The sequence below is a fragment of the Solenopsis invicta genome, chromosome 6, assembly GCF_016802725.1.
Source record: "Solenopsis invicta isolate M01_SB chromosome 6, UNIL_Sinv_3.0, whole genome shotgun sequence".
Classification (NCBI taxonomy): Eukaryota; Metazoa; Arthropoda; class Insecta; order Hymenoptera; family Formicidae; genus Solenopsis; species Solenopsis invicta.
The window spans coordinates 21,210,756-21,228,962 of NC_052669.1; the positions used below are offsets into that span (position 1 = coordinate 21,210,756).

At 38.9% G+C, this 18,207-nt stretch overlaps 1 protein-coding gene across 4 annotated transcripts in view; it reads left to right on the forward strand.

Annotated features, from left to right (window-relative positions):
* Positions 1-17,990, forward strand: part of LOC105203790 — a 94,613-nt gene extending 76,623 nt beyond the window's left edge. For 2 of the 4 annotated variants that reach the window (XM_026135264.2, XM_026135265.2), the window contains 11 exons: positions 5,653-5,740; positions 5,900-6,169; positions 12,083-12,349; positions 12,443-12,781; positions 12,855-12,974; positions 13,057-13,232; positions 13,659-13,950; positions 14,049-14,130; positions 14,242-14,386; positions 14,457-14,646; positions 15,122-17,990. In XM_026135264.2, the coding sequence (XP_025991049.1) occupies positions 5,653-5,740; positions 5,900-6,169; positions 12,083-12,349; positions 12,443-12,781; positions 12,855-12,974; positions 13,057-13,232; positions 13,659-13,950; positions 14,049-14,130; positions 14,242-14,386; positions 14,457-14,646; positions 15,122-15,273 (2,121 nt within the window). In that variant the 3' untranslated portion in view covers positions 15,274-17,990. The remainder of the gene's footprint in view (positions 1-5,652; positions 5,741-5,899; positions 6,170-12,082; positions 12,350-12,442; positions 12,782-12,854; positions 12,975-13,056; positions 13,233-13,658; positions 13,951-14,048; positions 14,131-14,241; positions 14,387-14,456; positions 14,647-15,121) is intronic. The other 2 variants (XM_039450290.1, XM_039450291.1) reach the window with 2 other exon arrangements.
* The last annotated feature ends 217 nt before the right edge of the window (positions 17,991-18,207 follow it).

An 18,207-nucleotide genomic window follows, 5' to 3' on the forward strand; every position in this document is an offset into this window, starting at 1 on the left:
GGCTCCTACGCCGCGCAGGTCGTTGCACTAGGACGAAGCCTTCCGCCACGGGGGAGCGTAGCAGCGTAATCATACTTTTTTTTACTACGCTCGTTCCGTCTTCGGTTCGCCTGTCTTCGCCCGTCTTCTGCATGGTACACCAACGACGATCTAGCTGCTAATTACTTGGAGGATTTATCGAGATCGCTCGGTGTGCGTTCCAATGTACGGTCCGTCAGATCGATCGATCGATCGATCGACCGATCCCAAGTTATCATTCGCCTTGATCGCTGAAAGGCAATGGATCCTTCGGATTTCTACGCCCATCACGCTTCTCACGGAACGTCGTGGCTAGTCAGTCCCACGCTATCTGGAATCGTAGCAACACGTAATAACGACATACTTTTTTATAATATCTAAAATCAACGTAATTGTTGATTGATTATAAAAAAATTTGAGAAATTTCTCGCGCCATTATGTCGAGGTGTGAATTCACCGGCTCTTTCTCACGGAAGAAGGAGGCGAATTCCACGTCAATTTCACGGTCCATACAGCGGATGAAACGTCGAAAAAGAAACCGGGCATTCGCGCCAGCTCCGCGAAAATCCTTCTGTAGAGATCCCAGGTGCTCCCAGTGAGAAACTTGAGCGCGATTTACGTGCACCTTCATTGTTTATGAATCCGTCTTTCCACGCCGGTTTTCGTCCCGCTTCTTCTTTTCTATCATTCTTTCGCTTCCTTCCTCCTATTCTCGCGTTCCTGCGAACTCATTATTTATGAATCCACACCGATGCTACTACTGGTGGCTACGCCGTGGGGATAGTACGTAGTTCATCGAGTTCATCGCGGTGTATCCCGGTGTGTGTTGCACAAAAATATTCAACGACTCGGGGAGTCGCGAGGATACATATGTGACGAAGGCAGAATAGCAATTCCCAGAGAACAAGCGAGCTTTTAGTCGATTTATTTTCAATTCTAATTCTTCCGTGTTTCTCGACTTTTAAATGGAATAGCATGCTTCGCGCGAGATAATTTCAAGATATATATTATTTATATATAATATTTACACATTTATGTACCTGCGTACGAGCCATCTAATTATCCACAGACGGCGTATATTGCCTCGTTGCCTTCGCTGTATCGCTGTTCACTGAGGCGAGCTTCACATTTCTCGTGTACCACATCACGCGCTCCTCGCACACTGCTTTTCGCTTTCATGTAAATTCCAGTCGTGAGCCAGTCCGATTCATCACGAAAGCGGATGTAGTATCGTGACGGGAAGCGCTTCGCGCGCGCCGAGAGAGGGTGTGAAGCGATCCTAGACGAAGAAGGGTCCGCGATTTCTCTCCTCGGAACGTCGTCGTTGGCTCTCGCCCTATCGCAGCATCATTCGAGGAGAGATAGAGCGAGGTATAAGACGCGATCGTATACGTACGGTGTACGCGAGCGCATCGCGCGCGATGTACGTGTGCTCTTAGCAGAAATAACAATCCTACCTTTTCACGTTGTAAAACTTTTCCCCTTTCCCTTTCGCCGTGGCAGCGCGGCGGCGGCGCCGGGGATGCGGCAGCGAGTAAACAATTTTCTCCACCGTCTAATCAGTTCCACCTAGGTAACCACGTAGGTCGGAGCCGGCGAATGTCGACGGAACGTCGATTCAACATTCGGTTGATGCCTTAATCGAGATAATTGTTTGCTCCATTCACAATGTTTCTACCGGGAATTATTATCCAGGCTTCGTAATACACACGCACGTATGAGAAGCTATTCCGCGAAATAGTGGAACATGGACATTTGCCGGCCGACGAGTTTCCCCTTCGTTGCGATCCTCTACAAATGTAGGAAATAATAGGAAGAGCGCGAGCCGCCGCGCCGCGTCTCTGGTATTCCGTGGAGATTTTCCGGTGAAGCTATTAATTCGAACGGCATTGACGTTGCGAGAGGTATAAATCCGCATGCTTCAGTAGCCGAAGGGTGCGTTGAGACGCATCTTCCTGGTGCATAACGCAACGATTACGATCGTATTCCTAGGCAATTTATCTTACGTTGCGAATCCACCGCGACGTTTCCCCACAAGAAGACCCGTTCGTGAGAAAACGGATCTATATACAACGTAAATTATTTTATTATCCCTCTGAAAGAAGCAGTAAATAAAATAGTGAGGTAGTTTAGCGCATTTTCCTGCAATTCGTCATGGTAATGCATCTCTTTAATGTACACGGCACGAATTTGCAGGAATCATAAACGACCCCATAAACGCCCGATTCGTTCTCGAAAAGATAGCTTAACTCGTGACGCCGTAATTGAATCTTCATGGAGTCTCCTCGAGAGCCTGTCATAATTATGTAGTACGAGACCTCCACGGCGCTGCATTATCCAAAGACGGTGATCGTGACTCGGTAATTAACCGTCCACGAGGATTTCTGAATTCTGATAAACGCTGCGAACGTGCATTTAACCATAATAATCGTTAGTATAAAATTACTTAATTGTTTTGTCAAGCGTTCGGACATGATGTACGCTGAAAAATTTTCAATGATATTTTTCTTCCGTTCGATCTCTCTCGTTTAATCGTTATAAGCGTGCCGTTTTACATCGGAGGCGAGCGTAACTGCAATACACGATCGTCAAGCCTATAAAAGTCCCCATTTTCCCTTCCTGCTAATCGCTGAACTCTCTTAACAATCTCCTATAATTGGTACTTAATCATGTATCCACATGTCATAATATGACTTTCATCGGTGGTACTGCGCGGCGCGAGTAATGGGAAGTAATCAAATCCCTGGCTATCGGGGGAATGCGTTTTCGAAGAGGGGGGGAAAAAAAATAAACGACTCGTCAAGTGCGGTAGGCGCGCGGTTCGCACGGGCGCATCGACGATTACCGGAAGTGTCGATCTCGCGTGGCGAACTTGCCTTGGGCGCCTGCGGAACATCATCGGCCTGCGAACCCGTCGGCCAGGTCTCGCGCGAGAGACGGGACCGGTTGTGACGTAAAGGTCAGGGGCATCGGGCGTACGCGGAATAAATTTTTTCCCGCGCCCACGAGACGGCCGGAGACACGACGTGCACACCGTGAGATCGTTAAGGTCGTTCGTGCTACCATATTGCATATCTTGATCGCCGCTCGATATAAATCGACGCGAATTGGAACACGAGAATATATGCCGCGGCCGTAGATAGAGATAACGGGCAGTTTATCCTTTAGCCTAAGCTATTCGATTTCGTAGCGTGAGTTTCGTTTTGGAGTTTGCGAGTATCAACGAGATATGTTGAAAGATTATTTTCTTATTTAATGTCATGATTATGGTTTTTTTTCTTTCTTTATAATTTCATAAAATGTAGTCGTCTAACGTTCGGTTTGACTAGCGCTGTCTTCGCGCATGTTTAGTGTCACATAAATTTATACCTGTTTTTTTATAAAATAAATTTACGTACTCTCAACTTTCATTGCGTCATCCAAACAGTCCATCTAATAAGATATGCAACTAAATCAGTGTTATAATTTCAATAAATCTTCACGCCAGGGTTTCTCAAAATGTTAATCGTTAATGATCCATTGTGGCGCGAAAAATTTTCAGAGACAAAATATAAATTTTGAAATAAATTACAATTATACCAAACTTCTTTGCGCATGAAAATAATTCGCACCGATGTCGATGTTAAAGCTGTCATCAACAGAAATAGCAAATAAGCTCATTCTTCACACTTTTATACCTCAGAGAAATAGATTTAGAAAATTATATTCACTAAAAAATTAAGAAGGAGTGGTAAGTAATAAGTAGTATAAAGTAGATATAAATAATCAATTTAACACCCCATCTCGTGCTATTTTATTAAAGCCAGATAGGTCGCAGAAGTTTACCGTTTGAAAAGATGCGTCGCGGTTTGCATAAGTTTGGGAATGCCCGCTTCGCGCCCTTTGTTTTATTCGCGGATATAAAGACACCGACGCAAATCCCGGAAATCCGAGTTTCCCAGGTAGCTCGTGACCTCGCGCAAGGCGAAGAAGAAATCCGCGCTCCTTCCGCGCACGCGTGCGCGCGAACGCATTTCTTTCACCTTGGTAGTCGCATTAATCTTCGTAACAGTGCATCAACCTGCCTACCGAGCGCGCCTAAGCGCATTCCTCATTGTTAGCGCGCGCGCGACTTTGCCACGACGTGCATCTCGTGGGTGCGAGATCGCGAGGAGAGGCCACGGGGCCGCGGACGGAGAGGGGAGGATGAACCTTTGGCCTCGGTGCAGGCCACGACGTAGCTCTCCTTCCCCCTGGCGATCTCCCAATGGAGCTCTATTATACTCGGTGACCTCGAACTCCACGAAACTACGTGGCTGATCTCGAGCTGTTCGGGTACGATGATCATATCTGCATCCCTGTTATCGCATTACCGTGATGTAGGCTGGCAACTCCGGCGTGCCCGAGCGGGAAGAAAGTTGGTCAGCGAAGCTGGCTCGTCGTGAAATCGGGTGAATTGAAAAGCAGTTGAAGCGCGCATAGATTTACGTAATAATGGCATTGATCGAATTCTTGGAGAATCCGCGAACGTGTACATCGAGGGCATCGAGGAGAAGAAGAGAGATCCATTGGACTGTCACCTGCAAAAGCATGTTGGACGAGTAGACGTAGTTGTAAGATAAAGATATGTAGAGCACGGCTTAGTTTTGCGGACATTAGACTCTCTCGTTTCTCCGACGGAACTAATCTTCGCGCATTCCTCGCGCGAAGAAATTAAGGGCGATAACGAAAACGGCCGGGTTTCAGAAATTACCTGCATTAGCGTGACGCGTCTCGCCACGGGCGAAGGAAAGATTGATTGTGAAATAACGGAAAGACGCGCGCGCGTTCTATTTTCGACGCTCACGCATGACGCTCGAATTTATTTCTTGCGCTGCGCTGTCATTACCGCGAGATAAATTATTCGAGATATTACAGAGAGAGCGTGAAAAGCCGATCTCGCGAGAGAGCCAGAGGGGGGGAGGGTGGTTGGTGGAACCTGTCCCGTCGAGGATCGAGATGCGCGACATTGACGTGAATGATGAGGAGGGCGTCTCCCGCGTAAAACATGCCACCAGAACAGGAACGACCGAGCAAAAGAAAAACACGTCGGCGACAGAGAGGAAGCTAGGAAGCGGGAAGCGCGAGCAGATTACGAGAATACACTCCGGGGAATGGCATACCCGGTTTTCCTCGGCGCGATCGTCTTCTCGAACCTCTCACGAATGCTAAACTCTCGTTCAGCGAGCGGCGATCACGTCGCTCGGCGGACTCCCCTGGCGCTGATGAGGCGTGTAACTAGAGTTATTAACTCTACCCTTCTATCACGGGGAATCTCTGAGAATTATGCCGGATTAGCGTGTATTTTCGATCGCTCGGAAGCGGAATTTCCGTGCGCGCAACACCGTTTGCATTAGTACTCGAATATCGCGATTTGCTTGACTGGCGAAGCAATTGCTAACGCGTATCCTTCGCGATACGCTTCATTCCCATATACATTCGTGCGTATCGTTTAAGTTGTTATTTGCTGTACACGCGCAGCGCAATAATTATTCCTCGCGGAACGACGCCATAGGAGTTAGTCCCGCGCCCGCCGACTCGAGGAACAATACGACTCCGGCCAGGCTGGTTCTAATTACGGCTTCTGTAACCCAGGTTTCCTCATTCTCATTGTAGATGGGCTCGTTTGCGATCGGAACGGTGGCAGCCACGGCCGCGAGCCTGATATTCACGGCGCTGTTGGCGAGCGGCGACGCTGCGTTGGGTAAGTTTTTTTCTAAAATTAGAGTCGAGAGACTTTCGTCATTACGCTCAGACAGTGAATTCGCATTGAATAGACTTCTATAAGAGCCTTCCAATTGCTCCTGTAATGGGAGTACCACCGATGCAGTCGGTAGAGTATAAAATTGCCTTCACGTTTCAGCCAGGACGGCGTTCGAGAAGCTCACCGACTACGATTACCGCGGCACTACCTATTACAGCGTGAGGAATCTGTCGTTGTACGAGTGCCAAGGATGGTGCAGAGAGGAGGCGGAATGTCAGGCCGCCGCGTTCTCGTTCGTCGTGAATCCCTTGGCGCCGATGCAGGACACCCTCTGCCAGCTGCAGAACGAAACGGCCGCCACGAATCCGGCCGCGCAGCCCCAGAGAGCCGCCAATATGTATTACATGACGAAGCTGCAGATAAGATCCGGTGAGGAGCTGGCACATACCTAAAAACACTTGACATCTATGTTCGCGTCCGCGAACAGCTGAATGTTCCTTTAGAGTATGAAACGTTCAGCTTTTGTTAATGCTTTCATTAACGTGCTCCACTACCTAGGAAGCGGCAGTTGAAAGCGTAGTAAACGGAGAAAGAAAAATGACAAAATGTGCAAAAAATAATTTACGCAAGACTAAAATTTTTATGATGGGATAGATTGTTTCGTTATTTATGTGCGCGACAAAATAGTACCTAGACTGAACCGTGTAATACGATAATCCAAGTTTTAAACTCTCGAAACGGGCGGGCTCACCGAAGTTGGTCGTAGCTGCTTTCACAAGGGGAACGTTAACTAGCGGGATTTCGTTGAAAGGAAAAAAAGAGGATCGTCCAGACAAACAATGCAAACTGTTAAGTGCGGCTAGTGGCGAGGTTTAAGAATTCGTTTAAAAACGATTCGATTTGCTCTTGAAAGTACAATGAGTTTCTTTACAAATAAAAATATTTTTAAGTCGGACGCTTATAATGAAAACAATACTATTATATTATTCACATATTCCTAAAACAATAAGAATTAATTAAATTGTAAAAATTCTTATTACTTACGATAATTAACAATTATTTTAAAATATCTCTTAATATACTTATAAAATCATGAAGTATATAATACATATAAATCAAGAAGTGATCAACAAAATGTTAAAACAATTTTTAGTGCTCAATAGACCAATATAAGCTCTCTCTTTTTGTTAACATCTTTGATATTTTGTGTTTGCTAGTTTCATCGGTCTTAATCTTATTATTAATAATATAATATGTCGTCAGTATATACTTTTAAGTATAATCAAGTCAAGGAATATCTTTTGTGGAAAATATTTTATTTTAAAATTAAATTTACTTTAAAACATAAGTATAATATATGGTAGCAACATAATACTAGGTTAAATTGAAATTGTTGGCCTTGAACTTTTTCTCCAAGGAAAAATCTACAAGACAGTCTCACATGAGGAATCAGGTAGAGGATTTTTCGACCCTTGTAATCCGTTTCTCGCAAAATAGATTTTACGTTTCAGTAGAAATCTCCTGAGAAAATGTGGTCATTGAACTCGACCGCTTGTACAAGTAATGCGTTGGAACTATGCCGAACGTATTTAAACAGGAAGGCTGTCATAAACCTAACTTGGCACCTCTCTGCAGGACTATTGAACATTCTTTGAGTTTCAAAGAAAAGATTCTAATAGGCTAAGTCTCTTTATGGAGACTTTTGCCGACCGTAAAATTAACCTATTTTCATGAATTTTTTTATAGAAAAACTAGTATGTACAAAAAAATGCGAGTTTTTACATGAGATTATCTATCATTTAAACAATAACAAAAATTATTTTTTATTTATAAAAAGATGCATTATAATTCTTTAAAATGGCGATCGAATTAGGAATCACTGGAAAAACATCTCCAATGAAGTGATTCAATTTCTGCAAATTATTTGAAAGCAAAATTTCTTTAATTTTTATTAATTATATGAAGATTTATGACAGAAACTAAAACAAAGTTAAATGCATGGAATTTATAAAAGTGGCGGTATTTTAAAAGAAAGTTTAATTTTATTATAAACGAAAGGTAGCTTATGTCATGCACAAAAGTCTCAGAATCAAGAGAAAAAAAGTTATCTTAATTAGTATTTCAGTTATCACTTCCGCATGGTCGGAAAACATGGTTTCGAAGAAAACGCATTTTAACTTTACTTTATCATATAACAAAAGTTTCATATTTGAACTCTTATCTCGATTAATATTGCATAATATTGAAAATATAAAAAATCATTAAAAAATCGATTTTTTAAAGCCATTAAAGTATACTTTGATTTTAGATGGATAGTTTGTTATTTACGGAAACGTTTTATCTGGGCGATTATCAAAAAGATTTTAAAGAAATTTGTTATTTTTATAAAATTTAATCGCATTAAATATTTAATGATACATCCAAAAGTAATAGATTTTCAGTCATTTCTTTTGAAATAAGCTGTCTTATTGTGCGTACATAAATATTTTTTATGTTTTTGTAGAAAAATAGTTAATTTCTTTCAATTAATCTATCCATCTATATTTCTTTATAATATTTTTTATAAATTTTTCTAATTGCATGTATATATGTACATACACAAGGAGAATTTTAGTTCTTGTCTTAACGATTTATCATGAGAGATAACTTCCCAACTGCAACTGCAAGATTCACCTTGTATATGTGCAGATGTATTCATACATACATACATACATACATACATACATACATACATACATACATACATACATACATACATACATACATACATACATACATACATGCATACATACATACATGCAGGGTGAATCTTAGAATTGCAGAATCGGTAAATTATTTGTTTAAAACGTTAACACAGGAATTAAAACTTACCTTATATATATGTATGTAATAACATAAATCAAATTTTTTCATGTTTCACATTTTAACAATTAGATTTTATTCAGTAAATTCAGTTTTTTAATGTATAACACACGGAGATTTTTTGCATATGTATACATATACAAGGCGTTCTAAAATTCGCGAATCAAAATACTATAGCAAGAAGATTCTCGAAAAGTTAAGTAAAATAATTATTTATAGATTTTTATTATAAAAAATAGTTTTTGAGGTATAAGGGTTTAAAATGATCAATTAGATTTGGATGGTTACCTATCATATGGTTCACTAACTACCATTCGTGCGGTACTATGAGTGATTCATAACTATGTGACTGTCTAACTGTAGTTTGCGATTGGCCAGCTTTAAACCTTTATATTTAAAAAATTACTTCTTGACATGAAAATTATGGATCATTATTAGTATTTTTATTTATTCAAATTATGAGAAGATTTTTTTTTAATCAATTCGCTATTGTCCCACAATACCTCTTATGCCTTTAATAGAATTTTTCATATTATACAAAAAAAACTATTTTTTTTACTTTATTTTTCAAGAACTTCCTTGCTATAGTATTTTATTAATTCGCGAATTTTGAAACACCCCGTATAGCCGAAGCCGGAATTTCCGGAAGAAAATTTTTTGCTCTTCAAGAAACTGCGTGTTGTGTATTTAACGAGTAGAGCGATTTTCTTGGTGAGTTGTTCCGCATCGTGAGGCACTTAGTTGTTCGTCATAAAACCACTTGCTACCTGCTACAATCTGCGTGAAAAGAGCGAATGAAAATTTCGAGAAAGAATGGGCTTTGTTTCACTGATCGTTACAAATCAGCTTGTTACAAACTGTGCAGAATTTTGCATAAGCAGCTGTATAAGCTAATTGAGCGCAATAGTGAGTTTCATAAATTAATTATAAACGTTGAAAAGTAATTATAACGTTGAATATTTTTTAGTATATACAACATAAATCCATAATTTTACTAATCCAGGTAAATCTCAAAGTTTTAATTTAAAATAATTTTTTAAGATAATATATCATCAGTAGTTGTAATAGGGTAAAGGTACCTAATATTGGATGATCTCCTAATACAAGATAGCTAGGTACTTTATCTACACGACTAGAAATTTATAACCACTACGTTGATGTTTGTGTGTGTAATTGACATGTAAGAAAATGAAAATGTGTTTTAAACCGTATAAATCTTAACCTTTACGCTGATTGAATATGTTTATGTTAAATTGAATTTGATGGTATTAGAACGGTCATATTCATCGTGTAAGAAGAAAGGTGAACCATTGCGCATAATGGTGGAGGTCCGTGAATCTAGATCAATCAGAAATTGAGCTAATTTTGAATTTTTGGAAAAAAGCTGAAAATTTGATTGACTAACAAGATTTTCACTACCTTTAATCCATTGCGCATCCGATGGCATAATCTATTTTCTTTCTTACACCATCATCACAATTTGACGATGCTGGAGGTGATGGGGGATCCAAAGTCTTTATGGGGCTCTGCTGGATATGATAGTAAGAATTCAATGTCGTTTCTCTCTTTATATAAAACTTGATTTCCCATTGCTAGTCCATATGTTGGACGACTGATAATTTTCTCTCGCTAAACAGGATAACTATCTCATATTAGGAGACTGCCTCATATTAGGCATCTTTATTTTCATCTTCAAGGCTGCTTTTCTTCGCAGTTTTCTCTGCAGAAAGAAAAAGTTTTACTCCGCTCCGTGCGTGAGTTATTCTTTGAACTTCGTCCTTTGTTCGTAAAATACATTGACAAAGGATCTCGCTCAATTCTTGTGAAAAGAAAGAATGGGATCGAACTGTTGAATAATTTAAAATGTGCTTTTATTGAAAAGAAATACCATTATTTTTGCCTCGATAGTAGAATGGATAGGCATTTTGCCCGCACAGGATGTAGGCGGTTCCGAATCCTGACTTTGGTGTTATTTTTCGCAATCAAATTATTTACAGTTTTTCCGGGGAGGGAGAAATTTTATAAATAATATTGTTATTCTGATTTCATGACTGTGTTTCAAGTCCGATGAAACAAAATTATCTTTTCAAGAAAAGGTAAAAAAAAACTTGGCGCTACCGAGTCTCTAGATATACGGCTCTCAGTTTGAATAAGCTGGAGATTGTAAAAAATTAGCCATAGGGCATAGACCTAGGAATGTTTATGGGACGTTCAAAGGACGTTCTTGGGATGTTCTTTGAACAGAACGTGTGAGTAAAAATTATTATTCAGTACTAAGAATCGCTGTGACTGATATAGGCCTTCTAACCTCATATTCAACTATTTTTTCCATATTCACATTTCTGGGACGTTTCCCGTAAGAAATAATAACACGTACGATTTGTGAATTTTGACTGTTTGTACAAATCAAGTGGCTTATTTGCATAGATTATGACAATATTGAAACTTTTGATCAGCATCATATAAGCTGTAAAGCGAAGTTATAATCAATTTCGCCAAAAGCCATTTTTCATAAGAATTGTGCTGTGTTCTTTAAAATTAAATGTAGAACGTCAATAAATATTTCACTTGATTAATTAATAAAACAGTTATCGTCCTATTAATCTGATGAAGCTCCGTTTAGTACAAGCGATTTGTCAGCAGCTGTAGCCAGGAATTTGCATAGCCGGCGATGATTCATCTGTGAAGTAATCACGCGTAGAGTCGCAGAGTGTGTCGTTGGCACCGCTTCCGCCATCGGCAGCAACTCTAGCGCCGGTTTACGGGCGGAACAAAAGAAATTGGAACGCCGAACGGAGCTCGGCTGAAATACATTCCAGGTCTCGTGTGCCAAAAAGCATAGCTACGTGCGTCACCGGATCGCGTCGACATTATATGGCGATGCCAAGTCACATGTCAGTGTCTTATGATTTTTCAGCGTAGAATCTATAGCAGTAGGCTTGACAGTTTTCATCTCTCATTACGACATACTCTGCGAGTCTTGATAAAGCGTTTTATAGCTTCAAAAGAAAAAGCAATAGATTGAAGACTAAATTGTTAGCAACGTTAGTTAATGGTTTAATCTTTTAACCGATGCTTTTATGTAGTATTAATTCCGAATATGAAGTATTTTATTTACATTAGGATCGTGATTTTTCTAGCCTTTATAGACTTCGGATTTAATTTTTTCTTCAGTTTTCGTGTTTCGTGAAGAAAATTGAAGAAAAGCGGCTCTAACTTGAACGTTATCTATCATTAAAATATATAAGGTCTACCTGCGCTGAATAAAGCTGAGTTTATTTTATTTTTTAAAATTTCTGTTATACAATGAAGTTTTTAAAAAATAAAATGTGCCAGTTAGAATGTTGATATAATTACGAATCTGTGCAGGCGTTCGTAAAATCTGCGATCGAAGAGAACGCAAATCGTATTGTAAGAATGTCACGAAAATGTTTACATAATGCAAAAGAAAAGTGAAATCATTTCTGTATATGAATTTAGAGAACGTTTGTTTGCGACCGTGGGCCTTCGAACGCATCCCGAACAAGATGATACGCGGCTTGGACAACGCGTTAATTTACACGTCCACGAAAGAAGCTTGTCTCGCGGCCTGCTTAAACGAGCATCGTTTCACCTGTCGTTCCGTGGAGTATAATTACGTGACGCTCCAGTGTCATCTGAGCGATTCGGATCGTCGTACGACGGGTCAGTACGTTCAATTCGTGGATGCGCAGGGAGTGGATTACTTCGAAAATTTATGTTTGAAAGGTAAATAGTGTTGAAACGAATGCGTGGAAAATTATTCTAAATATTCTCGAAGAAAACAAAATAAAAACTATGCGTTTAATCGGGCACTGACAGGAAAAGAGGCCTGCAAGGCTCAAAGGATCTTCCAAATGCCCAGAATCGGCGTGGCGGACGATAAGGTCGCACAGTACGCGGGTCTGCACTATTACACCGATAAGGAGCTGCAGGTCCAAAGCGAATCCGCCTGCAGATTAGCCTGTGAAATCGAGAACGAGTTTCTTTGTAGATCCTTCCTTTATCGAGGCGCGCCACAAGGGTCGGCTTACAACTGTCAGCTCTTCCATTTGGACCACTGGACTCTCCCGGATGGACCTTCAACGTATCTAAACGCGGAGAGGCCTTTGATCGACAACGGAGAACGAGTTGGCACCTATTTCGAGAATTTCTGCGAAAGTAAGGAATATCGGTTAAAAGAGTTCAAAGGTATATATATGTATGGTATATTAATCATCCGTTGTTATTTTAGAAGGCAGCGGGCCAATATCGGATCCGTTACCGGTCGTGTTTGAAACCACAGAAGATTCTTCGATAAATAATCTCACTCGAAACGACATTAATTGCGACAAGACGGGAACTTGTTACGATGGTACGATGGAATTAATATCCTAATAACGTAATTCATTATATGAAAGTATAAATTATCTTATTGCTAATGATTAATATTACAGTATCGGTTGACTGCAAAGACACTCGTATTGCCGTTCAAGTTCGTACAAATAAGCCTTTCAATGGGCGCATTTACGCTCTCGGACGATCTGAGACATGCAATATTGATGTTATTAATAGCGATCTCTTCAGGCTCGATCTCACGATGAGTGGACAAGATTGCAATACTCAAAGCGTGGTAAGTGATATATAACATGACGATAATATTTAAAAATATCGTAATTGCATTTTTGAGTTTTTTTCCAATTACAATTGTTTCTCGGTATTTTATTATATATTTTTCTACTTGACAAAAATAACTTTGCAGTTATATTTTTTTATTAACTTCTTAAAGAAATGTGCATGCTTAGAAATAATTGAATCAAGTATTTTGCACTACTGAGTTATACATACACATTATCACATGTCCAATATTCTTACACCTTGACCTGTCACATTTATTTCATCATTAACTAACATTGCACAGTCATGTATTATGTAATATGCAATTAAAAAAAATTTTTTTTCTCATATTTTCTATAAAGTCGATAAAGAATTTACATTAACAGCACATCCCTCTGTCCTTGAGAACATAATCTCTGTTTGTACTTTCTTTTCACCATGGCAGCGTGACGGTTTTCAGACTGGAATATATTCGAACACGGTTGTATTGCAACATCATTCCGTGGTAATGACGAAGGCCGACAAAATCTACAAAGTTAAATGTACATACGATATGTCCTCGAAAAATATTACATTCGGCATGATGCCAATCAGAGATCCGGAAATGATCAGTATTACTAGCGCACCGGAAGCGCCTCCACCCAGGATTCGCATCCTTGACAGCCGATCGCGAGAGGTTGAAACTGTACGCATTGGTGACAAATTGACATTTAGAATTGAAATCCCGGAAGACAGTAAGTTTACCTTCAGCAAATTTATATTTCTTAAGAAAAAAAAACATTAATTACGATTAATTTGAGACAATGATTCATAATTAATATTTTATATGCAGCTCCTTACGGCATTTTCGCTCGCAGTTGCGTAGCTATGGCAAAGGACTCGAAAAGCACGTTTCAAATTATCGATGACGAAGGGTAGGTAGATTTATTCCGTTTTTAATGTTTTCTGATGTTTTTGACCGTCTTTAATGTTTAGTTCGATGAGTGATAAAAAGTTTACTAAATTTTTAATATATAAATTTTCAGATGTCCCGTCGATCCTTCCATCTTCCCCAGCTTCACCCCTGACGGTAACGCTCTGCAATCTATATATGAGGCCTTTAGGTTTACCGAATCTTACGGCGTAATCTTCCAATGTAACGTGAAGTACTGTTTGGGACCTTGCGAAGCGGTAATTAATTAGTTTTCTCATTTCTCTCATTGTAGAAGAAGAAAGCCTCCAACAATTTCTTTCATTTCAGGCCGTTTGCGAATGGGGACGTGAATCCGTGGAGTCGTGGGGTAAGAGACGCAGAAGAAGTATCGCAAATTCGACGGAGGAGAAAGGCGAAGATATGACTCTATCTCAAGAGATCCTGGTGCTCGACTTTGGTGATGAGAAGCAGTCCGAATTCCTGAAGAACGATGCCAGCATAGACTTCAACGAAGCAGGTAAGATCATGGAGAAACGTCTTTAAGCCCTCTAAATAGATTCTTATTTGGAGAATATCTTTATTTTCAAAATGTTACATATTGAAATGAGATTACACAGATATACTTACAACTTCCGTACTTGAAGAAATTTTGTTTCATCAAGAAAAATATATTCTCATTATTTTATAATAATTTTCATAACTTGAGAGACAAAAATATTGGGTAGAAAATAACATTATGCTTTTCAAATGACGATGATAATATTGAATTAAAAATATTTTGCTGAAATTTAAAGCCATCAAATTCTTTTAAGAAGATTAAATTATATCTCAAGCAAAATTATTGTTGTTTTATACATAAACAAGAATATAATTTTTTGCATAGGTATGAAAAACATGTTGATTGTTAAATAAAATATATATAATTTGACATTGATAGTTTTTGTTTGATATTAGTATAATTAGTCTAATCAAACGTGATATTTTATTTCCAGATAAAACAGTGACCATCGTGGAGCCGTGTCCAACGAAAACCTCGGTGCTGGCGCTTGGGGTGACGTGCGCTCTTCTGGTACTCATCTATATCTCCACGATCTTCTGTTATTACATGAAGAAATGGCTGACACCTCGCAAAATGATGCCTTAAAGAACAAGAAGGATTATCGTTCGCGCATTTGCAAAAGTAAATAGGAGAAACGATAACGAGAAGTGCGAGAGGTTCACACATACATTCACACGCACACACACGCATACTCATGTCGTAAGTTATCAAAAGATTCATACTTCGCTCTCTCATTCCTATTGTACGTTCATTTTCATTATATCTGCAACGGATAAAGCTCACGCGAAAGAAGATAGAAGATAAAAGATCGTTATCCAAAAGAGGCAATCATACTATCGTAACGCGTATCTGGACTGCCCTTAATGCATTTAGTATTCTCCGTAACATATCATTGATGACGATTGTAAGAACCGATTATATAATGTCCGAGCGAATAATATTATCGGTAACGCACTGATGCTCATTAGTATAGACCGACATTTTCAAAGGGATTATTTAAAAGATGTCAATAATGAAATGCGCGAAAATAAGCTTACACAAACATTAAAAGTTGCTTTGACTGACGCGATGATGAAGATCACACGGATCTCTTGTACTATAATATATATTGAAATGCAAACACCTACACGAACTTGAGGAACGGAGAGGATGACTCGGCTTCTCTCGGCTGAGGTAATATTTAGCAACGAGCAACTCATGAATATCGTAACTTTTATGAAGGTGACGTATTTTAGGACAGTCACAGATTATATAACGCGTAAAAATTGTAAGAGTGCAATATTACATTTTCGTTAAATATATTAGATGGCCGTCAGGCTTAAACATACACGGTCACTTCGTGTGTGTGGACGCGTGTACTTAACGTGAGCCATTTGTCTCTGGCCACGAAAATGTGCCGAAATACTACTGAAATAACAATCGCGACTGAATTTTGCTGACGCGATTTGTCTTTACGTATGAAGGAAGCTATACAATGCTACATCAGCGACTGTGATTGAAATTTGAATGATGGTTTGCGCATGTCGGACTCTGGAGGTGTTTGTTGAAAAGTTGGCGACCGATTCTTCCGCACACATACATACAGACACACGCATTACGTACACATACGACATATTTCGCGGAGCTCACTCGCGACTAAGGACCACCTTGAAAATGCAATGAGTAGATTTTATTTAAGAATATTCTTAGAAACAGCTAACTGTGTCCTCTAGTGGCTACTTCTGATCGGGTTGCAAAGAGAACAGGAGCGAGCGGCGAATTTATTTTTCGTCTCGCTCGGCAGTGAAATTTTTCGATACTGTCTGGACGATCGATATGGCCCTGGTTTTTAGTTAATGGAGATCGATTTGTAACCCGCATCAAGACTAGCGGTATTTAAAGGTTCACGCTTCACTAACGTCTTTAATGATACAAGTAGCGTTAAGATAGCGATTAAGCATGTAAGCATAGACGAAAGAAAGGAAAAAAGAGAATGATCGAGAAATTTTCTCGGATTTAGCGGCTTCTCGAATGGTTCATACTGTTTAAAGATGAAGAAAGAAAGAAAAAATTGAATGAAGAAAAAAATCGCCAACGCATTCCAAGAAGAGCACGAAGACTATTGATGTTATAGCAATTAATTGATGTAACTAACTGAATAACGGCGATATTAATAGACGAATTGAAGGAAAATTCCAGGTACGAACTTTTTGCTTAGAAGTCGCTAAAACTCTCTTGAAACTTACAAGGAAGAGTACCTCTACTCGTGAAACTCGTACCGGTACTGGAACTGATGAGAGACAAGAGAAGCACTCGGGCATTCGGTTACTGAGGTGTAGATAGTCTTCTGCGTGTTTCCGAAGCTCCGATGGCTTTTGAAAATTTTAGCCGTGCGCGTTCAGAGTTAAAACAAGACTCGAGGTACAATGTACTGTCGGCGGAATAAGTAGCCGAATAATTCTATAAGGACAATGATATTTTCTCCCAGTTTATCAACTCCACTCAATTAGTAAACTCGGTACAAAATATCTTGTTAAATACTCTTTTTCTTCAAATACTACCATAATGAATGAGCAAGTATTCATTTTGAAAAGAAATCTTTATTCCCGTTTAAAAAAATAAATATGTAAATAAATATTTCAATATATCGTATTTTGTTAATATATGGCATAAATGTTGAGATGAGAAAAGTTAACGTGCGAGCATGAGTAAAAGAATTCAATTCGTAAATGTTCACTTCTTTTACAAGAGTAAATTTTACAAATTATTTCTTTACAGTTAATTATTAAGTAATTTATAAACGTTAAATATATATCTATTTGTTTGATTTGTGGCAACAATATCAATTTGGTATTACTGGGCGGATTTTTCCTACCTTAGAAACGTAAATCATATACAGCACGAATTGGGTGGAGTAAATTAAAACTTCCGGTTGAGGTGCTTGCTCTAAAGGGGTCACAAATAGAATTGAATATTTTTAAGTCAAAACGACGGGAAAAGATTAATAATTACATTTCATGAAAACTTTCTTAAATTTACAAAATACATTTTAATGAGTTGACAAAAGAAAGAATTGTAGTAAATTCTTGGTGGAATTAAAACAATAAAATTTATTTAGAAACGCTCATGAGTGTGACTCCTTGTGGTATACAAAACAATTTATAAAATGTATATATTTATATATATATATTATTAAGTCGGACTGTGCAGTAGACATTCAGAAATGAACACATATGCATCAATACGCATCAATCACATATATTTGTACCCTATTTATATACGCGAATGTTTCAGTAATTAAACTCAAATCAGTTTTGACAGAATTTTTCTTTCTTCTTTTCTAGCCATCATTTATTTGCAGCTATTTGCAGGAAATGGTGCCTGTAAGATCATCAAAATCGACTTCCAGCTTATATGACGGGTAAAAAATAAAATTAATTAAGAATATAAGACGTGTTTATTGGATTGTCTTTTGCAAGTAAAATTTTATTTGCGAAAACTTTGAAGTTACAAAAAACACATCGCTCAAATCGCTTCAGA